At 45.6% G+C, this 18,109-nt stretch overlaps 1 protein-coding gene across 6 annotated transcripts in view; it reads left to right on the forward strand.

Moving 5' to 3' along the window:
* The window catches only part of MLLT10 (MLLT10 histone lysine methyltransferase DOT1L cofactor), a 366,688-nt gene that overhangs the window by 288,290 nt on the left and 60,289 nt on the right, over nucleotides 1-18,109 (forward strand). For all 6 annotated transcript variants that reach the window (XM_082257831.1, XM_082257826.1, XM_082257829.1 and 3 more), the window contains one exon: nucleotides 11,626-11,743. In XM_082257831.1, the coding sequence (XP_082113957.1) occupies nucleotides 11,626-11,743 (118 nt within the window). The remainder of the gene's footprint in view (nucleotides 1-11,625; nucleotides 11,744-18,109) is intronic.

The following is an 18,109-nucleotide window of genomic DNA, read 5'->3' on the forward strand; positions in this document are numbered from 1 at the left end:
TTTGGGCATCCCCTCCGCTACCCCTGGGTGGTCAGCTCAGCTGGGGCTTGTGCCCAGGCGGCTGGGCATCCATAAAAATTTAGGCCATGGTTTGCGGCCTACTAGGCCATGTGGCCGTGTTGGGCGCCTCCGTTGGGGGGTGGCCCCAGTGAGGTTAGCTGAAGCCCACTCTATTCTTTTGGGCATCTGCCTGGCTGGCATCTGTGCACTTGCAGCTTGGCATCCACAAAAATGTAGGCCACGGCTTGCGGCCTACTAGGCCATGCAGCCAGCTTGTGGGGGGCGGTTATTTTTTTATTTTTATGGCAACCTTGCTGCCATTATTGTGCCATCAGGGTACCCTGCCAGCGCGTCCGCATCACGACGGGCGGCCCCCTTTTAAAGTGGCTATTTCCTATTATGCGGGCACCTGTGGAGGGGCTCGGAGGGCGATCCCCTTGTTTTTTTTTGCAGGGTCCAGTAGGTGGTCCATTCCTGGGCCCTTAGTCAGCATCCTCTCTGCGGAATCGCAGTCGGCGGTCCTCCCCTGCTTATGTTTTCCTGGTGAGCTTAGTATATAGCGCCCTCCCCTGCCTCATCTGTCTCATCCAATGCTGAATCTGTTTCAGCCGCCGCGGACTTGAGTCTCCTTACTAGGTCTGCGTTCACGCACCTTGAGTGCTCAGATAGTGAGGATGATTCCTCTGCTCCTCTAGCCCCGCATAAAAAGTCCCTGGTGGATGCATGAAACTTTAAAAATGGAGGCTGCGGCTGATGCTGCGTCAGAGGCACCGGTCCCTTTTGGCACCCACAGACCCTCCAACCCCTTTTCCGCTTACTTTAAAAACATTGTCACAAAACAGTGGGGTTGTCCAAAATGCACTGGCCCGCCATATGTTCACTGTGGCTGGTTCAGCACTTAGGCCGGTATTTACTATTGCCCTGGTGTCGCTAACTCTGACTGAGTGCGCTAAAACTCTTACGCCGGAAACTGGAGGGGAAACCACTTCCCCCCTGCCCATGCGGAGCTGGCGGATCAGTTGGTCCAGGGGCTACAGTTTATCTGTGATACCACTTTAGATGCGGCTCCTTTAATTCTAGGCTGTCTGTATCAGCAGTGATCCTTCTGCGTATTATCTGGCTGTAATGCTGGTCCGCGGACCAGACTTCTAAGAAGGCCTTATCTGATCTCCCCCTTGTAGGGGATCAACTGTTTGCAGTTTCCTTGGATAACATCATTAAGGGTCTTACAGGGACGAAGCGTACTCTTCCGCAGGCTACCGAGGGTGAGGAGCCCCGTCATAGACGTGGGCCATTCTTCTGGGCTCATAAGAGGCCTTTTCGTCCCTCAGGGTTTCAAGATAAGGGATCAAAGCCCTTCAGAGCCTCCACTGTAGGTTCCAAGAGGATCTGGTCTGGCAAGCCACGAGCGGGCTCTTCCAGAAAGTCATTCGGTCCGGCTACAAGTTTGAATTTCAGTCTTATCCTCCGGAAAGCTTCTTCCCTTCTAACATGCACTTGTCCCCAGATCACTTACGAGGTCTCTTTGAGGCAGTGCAAGACTTGTTACTTCAAGGGGTTATTATTCCGAATTCGCAACTTTTTCAGGGGTTTTACTCAAATCTCTTTACAGTTCCCAGGAAGGAAGGCCAGGTATGTCCAATTCTGGACCTCAAGGCCCTAGACTGCTTTGTGCGGGTACAGAAGTTCTGCATGGAGTCCATTGGCACGGTAGTGTGTCCCTACATCAGGGGGATTTTCTCGCTTCTATCAACATCAAGGACGCCTACCTTCACATTCCAATGTGTGATGGTCACCAGCACTTCCTCCATTTCCTGTGGGAGCATTGTCCATTTGTCGCGTTACCCTTTGGTCTCGCCTCCACTCCTCGAGTCTTCACAAAAGTGTTGGTAAAAGCATTTTTGCGTCAGCGGGGGATCGCAGTACTGGGGTACCTGGACAATCTTCTGCGAGCAGAGCCTCCGACTTCTCTGATGGACAACTTGAAAATTACTCTGCGAACTCTGAGGGAGTTCGGTTGGATTCTGAACCTTTAGAAGTCTGCTCTGGTTCCCTCCACAAAACTGGACTATCTGGGACTGACTCTGGACTCGGCTCAGCCAGAGTGTTTCTTCCTCTGGAAAAACTCCTGACATTGCAGGAGGCAATTCAGTTTCTGTTGTCCAGCAGACAGTCATCCCTCAGGGTTTGCAAGACAGGGAAAATCTTTTATCCCGGTGTACTGGTTGGTTGTCACCACGGATATCAGCCTGTCTTGGTGGGGAGGTTTCCTCAGCACATATTGTGTTGATTAATGTACTGGAACTCCGAGCGATTAGACTTTGTCTGGATCATTGGACAATTGGTCTTCAGGGGTGTCTGGTAAGAATTAAATCAGGCAATGCCATGGCCGTGGTCTATGTCAGTCACCAAGGGGGACAAGAAGTGTCCTGGCCCCTCGGTAAGTAGCCGACATTCTAAGGTGGGTAGACCGATTTTTTTACAGCCCTCTCAGCTGTACACATTCCAAGGAAGGTACAAAGGTTTCTGCCACGGTCTCGGGATCCTCTGGTCGACGCCACAGACACATTAGTGGCTACTTGGAGTCAGTATCGTCTGATTTACGCCTTCCCCTCTCTCAAATTTCTGCCAATTCTCCTGTGCAGGATCGAGGCAGAAGGGACTCTGGTCATTCTAGTGGCTCCAGACTGGCCTCGCCGGTCTTGGTATGCCGATCTGGTGCGGCTGGTCGCCGGTGCTCCTTGGAGACTTCCTCTCAGGGAAGATCTGCTGTCCCAAGGGCCAATCTTCCATCCTGTTTTACAATTGCTGGCTTTAACAGCTTGGCTGTTGAAAGCCAGGTGCTGAAGGATAGAGGTTTGTCTGAATCGGTGATTCCTACGCTGTTAAAGGCTAGAAAATCTACCTCTAGGAACATCTACCATCGTACTTAGAAGACGTGCATTGCGGGTGTGTGTCTCTTGGGGTTCTCCCCTGCTCCTTTTCGGTGGCTCTAATCTTGGCTTTCCTCCAACGGGGGGTTGAGTAGTGCCTGGCCTTGAGTACAATCAACGGCCAGGTTTCGGCCTTGGTGGTTTTCTTTCAATGTTCATTGGCCACACATTCCTTGGTGCGTACTTTTATCCAGGGAGTTCGACACATGGCTCCCCCAGTGCAGTCTCCATTGCCAACGCGGTGCTTTCAGTCCTCCAGAAACCTCCCTTTGAAAATATTCGGGAGGTTCCCCTGCTTACGTGGTCCCAGAAGGTGGCCTTTTTGGTGGCTATTACAATTGTGCGCAAGGTGTCGGAGCTGGCGGGGTTGTCTTTTCTCTTACCTTACCTTGTGGTTCACAGACATAAGGTGGTTCTTCGTCCCTGTTTGTCGTTCCTTCCAAAGGTTGTCTCTGATTTCCATTTGAATGAAGACATTGTGTTGCCTTGCCTATGTCCCAGGCCTAAACATCCTAAGTGGGTCAGAGCTGACGGTGCTGTCTTGTCGCTCGCCTTACCTGGTGGTTCACAGGAATAAGGTGGTTCTTCGTCCATGTCCGTCGTTCCTTTGAAAGGTCATCTCTGATTTTCATTTAAATGAAGACATTGTGTTGCCTTCCCTGTGTCCCAGGCCAAAACATCCTTAGGAAATTGCCTTGCATTCCTTGGATGTGGTTCGAGCAATTAGGGTTTACCTGGCAGCTACAGAGTTCTTTGAGGCAGTCAGACTCACTATTTGTGCTCACAGAGGGACTTCGGAAAGGGTTGTGCTGCGACCATTTCCAGATTGATCAGACAGACGGTGTTTCAAGGCTATTCAATTAAGGGTCAGGTTCCTCCTTTCCCTGTTACGGCGCACTAGGGCACTTAGTGCCTCCTGGGCCTTCTGTCATCAGGCGTCAGTGATGCAGGTTTGCAAGGTGGCTACCTGGTCGTCTGTGCACACCTTTACAAAATTTTATAAAGTGGATGTACTGGCTTCTGTGGATGCTTCCTTTAGCCGCAAGGTTTTGTAGGCTGCTGTTTAGAAGACCTGGTCCTCTTTTTGAGTGTATTGTTTTTTCAGGTGAGCTCCAGTTGTTTTTGGTTGGGCTTTGTTACCTGGTTGGCTATGATTTTGCCTTGGGGAATTTTTTTTCTGCTGTCCCCCCCCCCCTCATGTTTAACACTGCTTTGGGACATCCCAATGTTAAAGAAAATCAGGAGCTGTGTCCGTCAATGAACACTAGAGAAAATGGGATTTTTTTGTCTTAATGTAAAATCCATTTCTCTGATGTTCACTGATGGACACAGCACCCACTCTTCTGTGGATTTCTTCTGACACTGCTTGTAACAAAACTGAGTGCCTATAGCTGAGCATGGGAGTATACTCCCTGGGACTGCCCATAGGCGTAGTCGAGCTTTTTTTCTTCCTAGTGTCCTACTCCTGTAGGGGGTAGTATAACCCAATGGTTAAGAAGATCAGGAGCTGTGTCCGTCAATGAACATCAGAGAAAATGATTTTACGGTAAGACAAAAATCCCATTATTGCAAAAGGATCACATCAGGATAAGTGCAACGTTTTAAAGCCACGCAGGACCCCTCCCAAACTTTGCACTTATCCTGCTGTGATGTGATCCTTTTGCAATAAAAAGTCTTTTGGACTGCTATGCAAGGTCCATGGTCTGCTGGCGAACATGTGAGCCAAGACATTGGATCCTGCTCCCTGATGAAATCTCCTTAACCACTTAAGCCCCAGAAGATTTTACCCCCATTCCGACCAGGGGGTATTTTGCGATTCGGCACTGCGTGACTTTAACGGACAATTGCGCGGTCGTGCGACGCTGTACCTAAACGAATTTGGCGTCCTTTTTTTCCCACAAACAGAGCTTTCTTTTGGTGGTATTTGATCACCTGTGCGATTTTTTTGATCACGCGCTATAAACAAAAAAAGAGCGTAAATTTTGCAAAAATATCAATATTTTTCACATTTTTTTATATGCAATTCCCCAAAAAAAATGTAAAAATCAAAATTTTTTAACTTTTTCGGCCAATTTCTTTTATGCTACCTATGTTTGGTAAAATAAATCGCAAAAAGCGTATTTTGATTGGTTTGCGCAAAAGTTATCGCGTTTACTAACAAAGGGAAAGATTTTTGTCTTTTTTTTTTTTTTTTTTTTTTTTTTTTTTTTTTTTAACGTGTAATGGCGGCGATCTGCGATTTTTTTTTTTGCGGTACTGCGACATTGGGGCGGACAGATCGGACCCTTGACTGACATTTTTGACACTTTTGGGGTTACCAGTGACATTTCTACAGTAATCAGTGCTATATATATGCACTGTTACTGTAAAAATACACTGGTAGTGAAGGGGTTAACTTTATTTGGGAGGGAGGGGCTGTGTGTGTCCCTAGGGGCGTGCTTTCTACTGTGATTGGCTGTGGCTTCAGCTGTAAGGACACTGATCAACGGATCTACATACTAGATCCGAGTGATCAGTGTCTTTAACAGCAAGGAGAATGACAGGTGGCTTGTTTACACAAGCTGCCTGACATTCTCCCTCTCCCCCGCCGATCGCCGAGTGACCGGCGGACATCGGGTCCGCCGGTCACACGCGCGGGGGGGTCCGTGACCACGCGGGAGCGGGAGCGCGCCTCCGGGGGCGAGCGCTCGCTCCCTAGACCCTCACAAGCTAGTGACGTAGCCCTACGTCACTTTGCCTGTGAGGGGCTGACTGCCGACGTAGATCGGCGTTAGGCAGTCGGCAAGTGGTTAAAGCGTATCTAAATTCTAGAACAAAAATATAATATTGCAGAATACTGATCCTTAGATATGGTGACTGCATATTGTTTGTTTTTGGGGTGATCCTGCCACTAACACACTTCCTGAGCCAGGTTGACGACGTTCACTTTAAATCTAAAGAGAAGGAGCATTGTCATCTAAGGCTGCCTGCTCCTAAATTGGTATTATCCTAATTGTACAGTATAGGACACAAGACCATGGGTCATTTGTAGGCTACCTTCAGATGATTGGACGCTGGCAAAATCTTTTATGGGAAATAAAACTAGTAATATAAATGGCACGGGGGGGGGGGGGGGGGATCAGCAAATTGAAAGAAACGTCCATAAATGTCCATGTTATCAAAAAAAGTCCACTATATAATGGCTGCAGCTCTGGCAGAGTTATAGATAGCGACTGTACACTGTAACAATAAAAAGACAGGGTGCCACCATCTAAGTGTAGATTTTTATTGTACCATGTAAAGAAAGATACAATTAAAAATATCCAACATATGTGTATTTTAACCCTTCCTTTACATGGTACAATAAAAATCTAAATTTAGATGGTGTCGCCCTCTGTCTTTTCTTTCTGCCCCCATGCTTGTATAACCCCGGCCACTCTGTGAGACTTTTTATATTTTGCTAGTTCCTTTTCCCTTTGATGATCGGCCTTTTATTTGAAACATTCCTCTTTTTATTCAGACACTGGGCTATCTAGCTGTTCCTGGACTGGTAGCCTTTAAAGTTTTCTTGGTGACCATACCCGGACCCCACTGTGTGTGGTGTTGGCCTGTAATGTTAGCCTTGGGCACTGGACCTGCAATAGAGGCTCACCTTACTTTCAGCAAAAAAAAAAGTCATGAGGAATTGTGCTTTTATTGGAGAGATGTACTTCATGTTCTTTGGGTTTTTTTTTCCCCCCAGACATAGACTTTAATGTATGTGTAAGATTAACAGCGTGACACTGTACATTGTACATCCCAGTGATTCGGACCCCCTTCAGCCTTTTTTAGCCACTTCCTTTTTACATGCAGAGAAAAATACATACACCGCTCCAGATGAGTAACTCATTTGAGCTCCGCTGTGAAGCAGACAGGTGCTGGTCCCACTTGCAGTTATCCACAAAGCCTTTATCACGGTTTGCAAACAACTTCTTCAACTGATGTCCATGCAAGTCCTACCAAATGTAGTGCAGGAAGGTTCCATTACCAATAATAGGGCATGACTTGTCATGCGACTTTGAACTCACAAGTCGCGGCACTCTGAACCGGGACTATTCAGTTTTGAGGAACAGTCACCACTGTCTGAGCCTCAGTACAACATTTTTTTTTTTTTAGGATGGAAGCATCGCACCAAACAGCACTTTCTCACTGAAATGGGTAAGAGGTGTATTCTTGGCCCTGGCCTAAAGGTTGTATTTCCTAAATGCAGGACATGGCTTTCATTCTCTAAAACTTCTTGTCTAGTTGCACTTGCTACTATTTTTTTAGGTAAATTGTGTTTGTTTTAGCACAGAGTTGTAGTTTTCCTAGCATCATAAGGATGTTGTACTTACATAAATTACTTATATATAATAATATATATATATTAATAATAAATGTACATTTTTTTGCAGGTAAAAAAATGTGTGTTTATTTTGTTGTTTCTGGAGCCTGTAAAGCATTGCACCAGGGATCAGCAGATCACTGGTGCCATGCAGGTCTCCTGCAGACCTGTCAGGGTATCTGTTTTTGTACATCATACGGCCAAGCAGATACATTGACAGGAAGATTAAATTAATTACCACAGCGCTCCACAGCACCTTGGTAGTTCATTGAAAACTATAAGCTGACAGCTGCAAAGGCTGTCGGTACTTGTAGTTTTCCATTCACAGAGTGCAAAGAAAAAAAGAGAGAGGCGCCTCTAAGTGCGGACTATAAAATACATTTATTGGATAAAATTATATGCACTCACGTTTGTGCGTGTGTACAAGACATCTATTAATAACCCTCCTGGGAGATTCCAAGATTGGTCGGTAGGAAAGAGGTCATCCAGTCCGTGCTGCCCCCTCTGAAGGACCGGTCTCCTCTTCACCGCAGCCGGCAGTAACGGCGAAGCTGGAGCGGAAGCGTCCTTAGATGAAAACGAGGCTTGGTCAGCTGGAGCATGAGGATGACGTCACAAAGATGCGACGCGTTCTATTTTATCCAATAAATGTATTTTATAGTCCGCACTTAGAGGCGCCTCTCTCTTTTTTCTTTACATTCAGTTTTGGAGAACCCTTGGCTCATTGGTTCTGGACGGCTGCCATAAATGCTGGACTTTTTATGTTTCCTCCCCCCCTCCCCCTGTGCCATTTTATCTATTTACACCCATTAGACATTTATGGACTTATATGGACTTAAATGGACTTGTGTTTTATTGTGTAGCCAAGCGCCTGTCATATGTTTTTTATTCCATTCACAGAGGACAGTGAATGAGTGATGTGGGTGGGCGGGTGGCCCCGCTCGGCCTTGTTTTTTTTTTTATAATTGTGACAGCTAGTGGCGGGGGAGAGGATCCCCGCTAGCTGTCAGAGCGGGAGATCGAGGGGGCGGGGGGACGGGACGGTCTGTTCTTTACATGTTACAGCCTGAATATGGGTGTAACGTGCAACATGTTACGAAAGGTGAACTTATCCTCAAAGCTGGGAGATATACTGGGGTGATTCAATAAATCATTTACAACACTTTTTAGTGTCTTGGTCTCCAAATTCAATAAAGCCACTCAACAGTTTTCTTGCTATTTCTGTCGTGTGTTTAGCTAATTCTATGCAATGCATTAACATTTGGCAGTATTGCTGCCACTATAGCTGAGATAAGAAAAGTGGAGTTAATAAGACCTCTTCCAAGTTGGAGTAAATTGTGTCATATGTGCAAGTATTGTTACAGGCAAAATTCTAATTCACATACTGACAGTTATATGAATCTGTTGCAGTTTGCGCCATTTGTTTCACAGACGAGGGACAGATTCTAAAAAGTGTCTACTGCACTCTTTATGAATTCAAGGGACTGTATTGGAATGTATATTGTGTTCACTAAATGAAGCCGTAAGCAACTCATAGGTAACTTGCACACCAGGGGCCACCTTTTTTCCTTCTGTTGTGTGATTTTTCTATGGCTTGAAAAGTAATTTCTAGTAAGTAATGGTCTGTAAGAGCTCCTAGATTGATGACTGATATGTGAGCTTTTACAAAAAGGCAAAAATAGAATATATAGCAGCTTACCAGTCTTTAGATGTGGTGGCTGCATTGGTTTTCTTTTTCCAGGCTAACAACATTTTCAGCAAGTACAGAAAATATCAGTTGATCTTGCCAGAGAGGCAGTGTCCTTGTCACTTCCTGTGAGCTGAGAAGAAGCCACAAGCCTCATCTTTCTTGAGTAAACTAGTCCCACCAATCAAACTATAAATAAAGATGAACAGGGGCAGACACGTCCAGCCTAAATGAAATCCACAAATTACTCCATAGATACAGTCCACAACTGTAAACACAAATATGCAGGAAGTGTGTTAAAAACAGTACCAGAAAGTGAAAAGGCCTAAAAAAAAAAAGAATGCAGCCACCACTTTTAAAGACTGATCAGCTGCAATATATTACATTTATATTTCTCTATCGTTCATTGAGGGATGCAGTCTTCTTGATCTCGATAGCAGTAGAGTTATGCTGACCCCTACAGGAGTAGGACACTAGGCACAAAAACTGGCTACGCCTATGGGCAGTCCCAGGGGGTATACCCTCTCTCCCTGCTATAGGATGTCAGTTTTAATCTGCCTATTCAGGAGTAAGGACCTAGTTCCTTGCTGGGATCTCTGGTCCTGGCAAAAGTTTTTTTTTCTAGTTAGGTTTTTTCACTGGATTTGTTTCCTGTGAGATTTTCAAGCAACTATGCCGGATCTGGGTGACGGGCTGGATATATAGATCCAGTGGTCACCCCCAGCCGGCCTGCGAGTGCCCGCAGACCCCAGCTCTGCGCTTGGTCGGCCGCGACATAGACCCACTGGACGGGGACTGACCCTGCTGGTTAAACGTCTCGCCAGGTCGCATACAACCGGGTCTAGGTGGGGCGCCATTCCTCCCATAGACCCCAACGGTGGGGCGCTATTCCTCCCATAGACCCCAACGGTGGGGCGCCATTCCTCCCATAGACCCCAACGGTGGGGCGCCATTCCTCCCATAGACCCCAACGGTGGGGCGCCATTCCTCCCATAGACACCAACGGTGGGGCGCCATTCCTCCCATAGACACCAACGGTGGGGCGCCATTCCTCCCATAGACACCAACGGTGGGGCGCCATTCCTCCCATAGACACCAACGGTGGGGCGCCATTCCTCCCATAGACACCAACGGTGGGGCGCCATTCCTCCCATAGACACCAACGGTGGGGCGCCATTCCTCCCATAGACACCAACGGTGGGGCGCCATTCCTCCCATAGACACCAACGGTGGGGCGCCATTCCTCCCATAGACACCAACGGTGGGGCGCCATTCCTCCCATAGACACCAACGGTGGGGCGCCATTCCTCCCATAGACACCAACGGTGGGGCGCCATTCCTCCCATAGACACCAACGGTGGGGCACCATTCCTCCCATAGACACCAACCCATTCCTCTCTTGAATACCAGCAATGGGGTCCCATTCCTCTCCTGAATACCAACAATGGGGCCCCATTCCTCTCCTGAATACCAACAATGGGGCCCCATTCCTCTCCTGAATACCAACAATGGGGCCCATTCCTCTCTTGAATACCAACAATGGGGGCCCATTCCTCTCTTGAATATCAACAATGGGGCCCCATTCCTCTCTTGAATACCAACAATGGGGACCCATTCCTTTCTTGAATACCAACAATGGGGACCCATTCCTTTCTTGAATACCAACAATGGGGACCCATTCCTCTCTTGAATACCAACAATTCCTCCCACTGATACCAACAATGGGGCCCCATTCCTCCCACTGATACCAACAATGGGGTGCCATTCCTCCCACTGATACCAACAATAGGGTGCTATTCTTAAAAACCAATGATGGGGCACTGTTTACTCTCACTGACACCAGGGTGTTTTCTGATCCAACCAAGTAAACTGGCCCTTTGTTCAGGTATGGAGACCCCTGCACTATAGCAATGGCCAGTAGGACAAACTTAGAGGGTAACCTTTCCCTGCATGAACACAAACAATAAAAACCTGGGCTGTTTTATCTCTTATGTTATTCCAGTACAAGGTCATTTAAATTGTTCTTGTATGCTACACTATTCTATCCAAAATGGAAACAAAATGCCATTAGATTGAAACTGGGCTTCTGATTGGGCGCTAGGGACAAATTTCCTCCAGAATTTTTTGATGTCTGCTTTGTTCTGTGAAAATTTTATGGTTGAATTCACAGGCACTAAAATGTGTCTATTTGGTAAAAAAATAAATAAATGCATCCTCATAGTACCTGGGTATCTTGGGTCATTTTAATAAGAAGTGAGTTGTTTTGTATTTCAGGTCAGCTCAGCCTTGTTTTCTCCCCTGGATTCTAGAATACAAAAAATGCTAATTGAGATACAGTAACCTCAGATAGCCTCCAGGGCCATTTCTATTATTTTCCTTTGCTGCAGGTTTCCTCTGGTGAAAATTGCCCAGAAACCCCCTTTTGGAATCTATTACTTTGTACGTTATGAGAGAGCTTGCTGAGGTTGGCTTTGGATGGTTAGATTTACTCAGCTGCAGATTTGGACAGAAAGTGAGAGGAGATAATGACAGTGTCTGATATTGGCAATAAACCACACAGGCATAGGACAGCAAATCCATGAATTTGAATTTTAGGAAATGATTCCTTTTAGCTGAATGGTTTGTGATACAGTTATACAAACCTTTCTTCTTTTTATTTGCAGGTATCATCTCTTCCAGGATCCTTAGTGACCGTATCGTCATCTCTTCTCAGTGGAAACAGACTGAATCCAACCCCTTCTGCTGGAACCCTTGTAGCTCCAGCTGAAAACAGCCAACCAGGTATTTATAACTATTACTCTGTCCTTAAATTAACATCACAACTGCTAAACTAATATTAATGGACAGCTTGGTGGTTGGTAGCTCAGGTATATTACCCCCAGGGAGACTGCATGGTGTTTTTATGGTATTTTAGTCTTCGTGTGGACTTCCTTTGAGTGGTTTGTTTTTATCCTACTGTCCTACAACAACCTATTAAAAAGGGCTCTTGCTGTTAAAGCTGTGCACAAAAAAGAAAAACGAAGAGGGTCAAGGAGTAGTCACCAGTATTGCCTATAGGCTTCCTGCGGAGGATATTTTCCCCAGTACTGACATACCGTGCTTTAGACAGGGCTTTGTTTCCTCATGTCCGATGCCTGGCCATCTGATGACTGGTAAGGTGTTATCCAAGAAGCAGAAGGAAAGTTACAGAAAGCTTAGATGCAGCAGTAGCAGGGAGATCCTTGCACTGTAGGTCCATAGACACAGCTCCAGTGAGAACAGTGAGCGGTACATTAGTGGCATCACCTATTTTAATACAGTTAGCAGTCAGAGGAAGCAGAGCATTAAATGATTTTACACTTCAGGTATACACATTAATTTCTAATGGCACCTCCATGCATGTAAAAATGCAGAGCGTTTGCCAGTGTCTGAACTGTTGCACCATGCGATTTCCCAGCCACTGCATTTTGAAAAGTGGGGCAGAAACCCTTTTCCTCCATGAAACACAGGAACAAATGAATGGGCTGCTGTGCCTGCGCAAACGCGACCCACAGAGCTGCAATAGTGTGAACTAGGCCTTAGTCCTGTTATGTTGTAGCCTAGTTCACATAAAGCGGAACTGAACTGTATCTGAGCACCACAAACTAAAAACGCTATGTATTCATTTTTGATATTCACTCAAACTCCTCCACCCATCCATGTCTCCATGCTTTATTTTGTTGAGTTCAGTTTGAAAAACACCCCCCCTATCATTTCTAGATGTGGCCACCTTGAGTAAGGGCAGATGATTCGTGTAGCATTTACTTCCTGGAATCCTTCTGCCCTTAGCTCAGACATGCAGACAGGAGGATGTGCTTTGCTGGGAAAGTCCCCCCTTCTCCAGATGAAAGAAAAAAAAGATGCCCATGAAGACCCCTGGGATGTATGACATCATTTTGGCCTAGGCCAAAAACCAGCTGAAGAACTTTAAGAAAAACATTTAAAACCACAAAATATACCTTTCTATTTTTTTATTTTTTTTGCAGGTAAAAATATTTGCACGGCCATGCTGTTTTCAAAAAGTGACAGCTAGTATGGGGAACTTCTCCTAGTACTGCTGTCAACAGGGAGAGAGAGCAGCGGGAATGGCTGCAACAGTGGGAACATGTTAAATGTTCCACCCTAAAAACGGGTAGAAGATGTAACATTTTCCCAAAGGTGAACTTATCCTTTAACTGGGCTAAGGGAGTCAACATATTTGGGGAAGGTAAAGGTGTTCAGACAGTCCTGCATTTTCCATAGAAATGGTGGTAGTGGTGGGTCTATGGAAGTACTGGATATGGACAGATTGAGAACAGGAACCAAACTGATGCTGCAGTTTACCAAAGAAAACCCAGTAGCAATAATGAAAAACTTGGCATCTGGCAGGTTAGCTTCCTTTCCTACTGGTGCTGCTGTTTTTTGCAAAGTTGTAATAAAGTAATTAGATTGCAAGCTCCTTGGGCAGGGAATGATGCAAGTGGTTTGAACCCCTATATAGCATTGTAGATTAAGACAGTGTTCTAAGTAAAATAGAGGAATATACAGTACATACATAGGGGTTGATTTACTAAAACTGAAGGGTGCAAAATCTGGTACAGCTGTGCATGGTAGCCAATCAGTTTCAAACTTCAAGTGATATTAAAGCCTTTTTTTTTTAAATAACAAACCTGTTATTTACCTCCTCTGTATACTTATATACTTACCTCCTCTGTGCAGTGGTTTTGCACAGGGCAGCCCCGATCCTTCTCGGGCCCCCCATCGGTGCTCCTGGCCCCTCCCTCCTGCCCAGTGCCCCCACAGCAAACAGCTTGCTATGGGGGCAGCCGAGCTGCTAATCTGTGTGTCCATTCAGACATGGGCTGCCTCGCCCCTTCCCCCTCTCTCCTCATTGGTTCACTGAATTTGGTAGACCGCAGCAGGAGCCAATGGCACCCATTGCTGTCTCAGCCAATGAGGAGAGAGAGAGTCCCAGACAGCCAAGGGTCTCGGGCAACATCACTGGATCGGGATGGGGCTCAGGTAAGTTTTAGGAGGGCTGCTGCACCCAAAAGGTTTTTTATCTTAATGCATAAAATGCATTAAGATTAAAAAAAAAAAAAAAAAACCCTTTGCCTTTAGAACCACTATACCCTTGTTCATTTAACCACTTAAGCCCCGAAAGATTTTACTGACCAGGGGGTTTTTTGCGATTTTTTTACGGCGTGACTTTAACGGACAATTGCGCGTTCGTGCGACGCTGTACCTAAACGAATTTGACATCCTTTTTTTCCCACAAACAGAGCTTTCTTTTGGTGGTATTTGATCACCAATGCGATTTTTTTACTTTTTGTAAACAAAAAAAAGAGCGTAAATTTTGCAAAAACAACAATATTTTTCACATTTTTTTATATGAAATTCCCCGAAAAAAATGTAAAAATCAAAATTTTTTTAAATTTTTGGCCAATTTGTTTTTTGCTACATATGTTTGGTAAAAAAAAAATCGCAAAAAGCGTATTTTGATTGGTTTGCGCAAAAGTTATTGCGTTTACTAACTAAGGGAAAGATTTCTGTCATTTTTGGTGTTTTTTTTTTTAACGCGTAATGGCGGCGATCTGCGATTTTTTTTTTTTTCGGTACTGCGACATTGCGGCGGACAGATCGGACCCTTGACTGACATTTTTGACACTTTTGGGGTTACCAGTGACATTACTGCAGTAATCAGTGCTATACATATGCACTGTTACTGAAAAATGACACTGGCAGGGAAGGGGTTATCTTTATTTGGGAAGGAGGGGTTAAGTGCGTCCCTAGGGGCGTGCTTTTAACTGTGATTGGACATGGCTACTAGTGTAGGAACAGTGATCAACGGTCCTACATAGTAGAACCGTATCATCACCATTCCTACACAGGGGAGAATGACAGGCGGCTTGTTTACATTAGCTGCCTGCCTTTCTCCCTTCACGGAGGACGATCGCGAGTGACCAGGCGGACATCGGGTCCGCCGATCACACGCACTGACTTCCCAGGGAACGAGCTGGGGCAGGCGCGCTCTCGCCCGCTATTGGCTCACAAGGAAGTGACAGGCTAGTGACGTATATATACGTCACTTTGCCTGGCCGGGGCTGACTGCCGACGTATATCGTCGTGCGGCGGTCGGCAACCGGTTAAGCTGTGAGATAAAAAAAAAAACCTGGAAGCTGATTGGTTTCTATGCAGAGCTGCACCAGATTTTACACTCTCCAGTTTTAGTAAATCCACCCCATGGCCTCTATGATCCTGCCATCGAGTTCCAAATGAAATAATGATTTACTTCTTCCTGCTTGAAGTTTATCCAAGTGATCAATGGTGTGAATGTTGAGAACTTCCAAACAGGCAAATAGTTAGATGTAAGATGACCTTTCTCCGCTTATCATTGTTGCATATCTGGACACCTTGAGTTTAATCTGCTCTCTCTTCTTTTCAGTATTTATGGTGTAGCAGTACTAATACCATTTGACAGAAGTGTGATCCATTGTAGTGTATTCCCTATAGGTGTCCTTTACAGACTGCAGCTGTTTTGTCTTTCTAATCTCTGGGGCTGAAACTTAAAAACTATACAAATCAATTTATTTACATGGTGTGAGAAGTTGTGGGGAGATGTGTGCTTTGTCTTGTGGATTTTTAGTTTGGTAGAGATGCTTTATCACCACCATATTGAATATTTTGAGACGTGTCTGCCGCCTCCAGCGCCAACTAAATGAGATGGTTTTGTTTCTGTCCCTTCAGGAGAAGTTTGTGTGTGTTGAGGCTTTTTGTTGACAAGTTCTGCTAGCCATTAATGTTTGTGAGGGGGGGGGGGGTGGGGGGGTCTGCCAGTGTACCAAGAATGGATCAGTCATGTCTTTGCCAGGCAGGGGTCAGAGGTCCTCTGACTCACAATGAAGGGAGGATAACCTTGAGAGGGGCCGGCTAGGGATGCAGCTTTTGTTACTGGCTACAGGCAACATTCCTGACTCTCTTGCTTGTTCTGTATTGTAGTAGCGGGATTATCATCGTTGTGTATTTATCGAAGAGGAAACTTTAGTGTATTTTTAATGAGTTATTGCCGTCACATTTCTCTGTAGTCATGTTATATATCCAGAGTTGTAGATTGTTTTATGTGAATTTCTGTACTTTAGGCCATCAAGCCTCCCTAATCAGCCACTATTAGGACGACAAATCAGCCATGTTGAGAGTGCATTGTTTTTGGTCGGTCAGGTTTTTAGACTAAGCAGGCCATAGATGATACAATTTTCTTTCCTGCCACAATGGGCTCTGGGGAGGGGGGGGGGGGGGGGGGAGAGATTTGTACCCTCTATGGCCAGCTTTGGAATTGGGATTGGAGAACAGTACAACACAAGCACCGGGTGGGAAGCACAGCCACCTACATATGTAATGAGCACCTCCTGCTCCTTCCATGAGCATTTCTAATAAGTAGGGTTGCACTGATATTGTTTTTTATTGGCAAGTACTCTCTGATACCGAGTACCGATATGTTGCAGTGCAATTTGCATCAATACAAAATAAAAGGGTGCAAATCGCACTGCAAAGAATCACGCGATTTGAACAGGAATGCGGTGTGATTCCTGCCTGAATCGCAGATGATATCACCCATTGTGTGTGTGTGTGTGTGTGTGTGTGTGTAGAAAGGGAAGCGCCATCTAGTGGGCAGTGTAGTAAAAATGTTATAACTCACATTAAATACATATCTGGTCAAATGCAAAATCTGCATAGTGTCCTGGTCCCGCTGATGGAAAATCACATCTGCTGGAAATACTCACAGGACCCCTGTGGGTATAGGGCGGAAGTAATGTGAGCTTTGGGGCAGACTGCCTTACATCTCCTCTAGCCTCGAGAGCAGCCCCCTCCAGCGGCCGTGATTTGGTATCAGTGGTGGGACCGGGACACTATGCAGATGTTGCATTTGACCAGATATGTACTTCATGCGAGTTAAAACATTTTTATTAAACTGCCCACTTAATGGCGCTTCCCTTTTCATTTACACACACAGGAGCGGTGGGGGAAATCGCATGCAATTGGGACAGGAATCGCATTGTATTCCTGTTCAAATCGCATGCTATACTTTGCAGCGCGTTTTGCGCAGATTCATTTTGTATTGACGTAAATCACACCACAAAGTATTGGTCTTGGTATCGGGAATCTTTTTATGAGTACAAGTGAAAATGCGCAGTATCAGTTTTGGTGCACCCCTAGTAATAAGAAATTGTGCATAGCTTTTTAAAGTGAGAAAAGTAGAATATAGCTGGCCTGAATATTCATGGTTGGTGTACCTGAACCGATAATCAGCAAAAAGGCATGTTTTATGTGGTGGCTGGGCCTAGGAATCTGTTCGGTTTTTTTGCACTTTGCGTTCAGTAAGAGAGCTGATAAAGAGTTGGAAAAAAAAAAAACAGTGTATGGCCAGCTTTGGACTGTGTTCTTGTTAATTCAGTGCAGCCATATGCCACAGAGCTCCTTTCATGTCAAGCATGTGGGTCTACTTCCTGAAGCCTACCTTTCCCCAATCATATTCAGACTTTGAGCCCCCGCTCACACTGGTGCGACTTTATTTGAAATTTCACGATTTCAAAGCCTCTTGTCAGTGCAACTTGGCTGACATCTGTGCGACTTCAAGCACAGAAGTCTATAAAAGTCACACCTGAAATTGCCAAAAATGGTGGTGCAGGAACTTCTTTTTCAAATCGGTGCGGCACTGCAAAGTTTGTCACACCGATTTGAACAGTTCCATTGCCAACAATAGGGTGCAACTTATGCGATTTTGGACCTGTCAAATCGCCTTGGAAAGGCCTCTCATCCTTGGAAAGGCTGGAGCCTGTGCTGTGCCTCGGTGCAGAAAGCGTTAAACAGAGCAACACATTGGGATTTGCTGTGATAAGCATACAGATTAGCTGTTCACAGCTGTGATTCATTACTTTCACTGGAGAAATGAGAAGTGGCAGAGGGGAGGAGTAGCGCCAATGGGAAGCACACTCCTCCGCTGTACAGGAACATGATAGAAGCCTAGCTTGCTTCATGCTGTACAGTGAGTGGCCTAGAGCTGGAATGCATGCAGTAATATTTGTGTGTCCAGGTAGCTGTCAGAATACAAACACTGCTCCCAACATATACAGAGTAAGAATCACTCTGATT

The sequence above is a fragment of the Pelophylax lessonae genome, assembly GCF_965119305.1.
Source record: "Pelophylax lessonae genome assembly, chromosome: 5".
In the NCBI taxonomy this organism is placed as follows: Eukaryota; Metazoa; Chordata; class Amphibia; order Anura; family Ranidae; genus Pelophylax; species Pelophylax lessonae.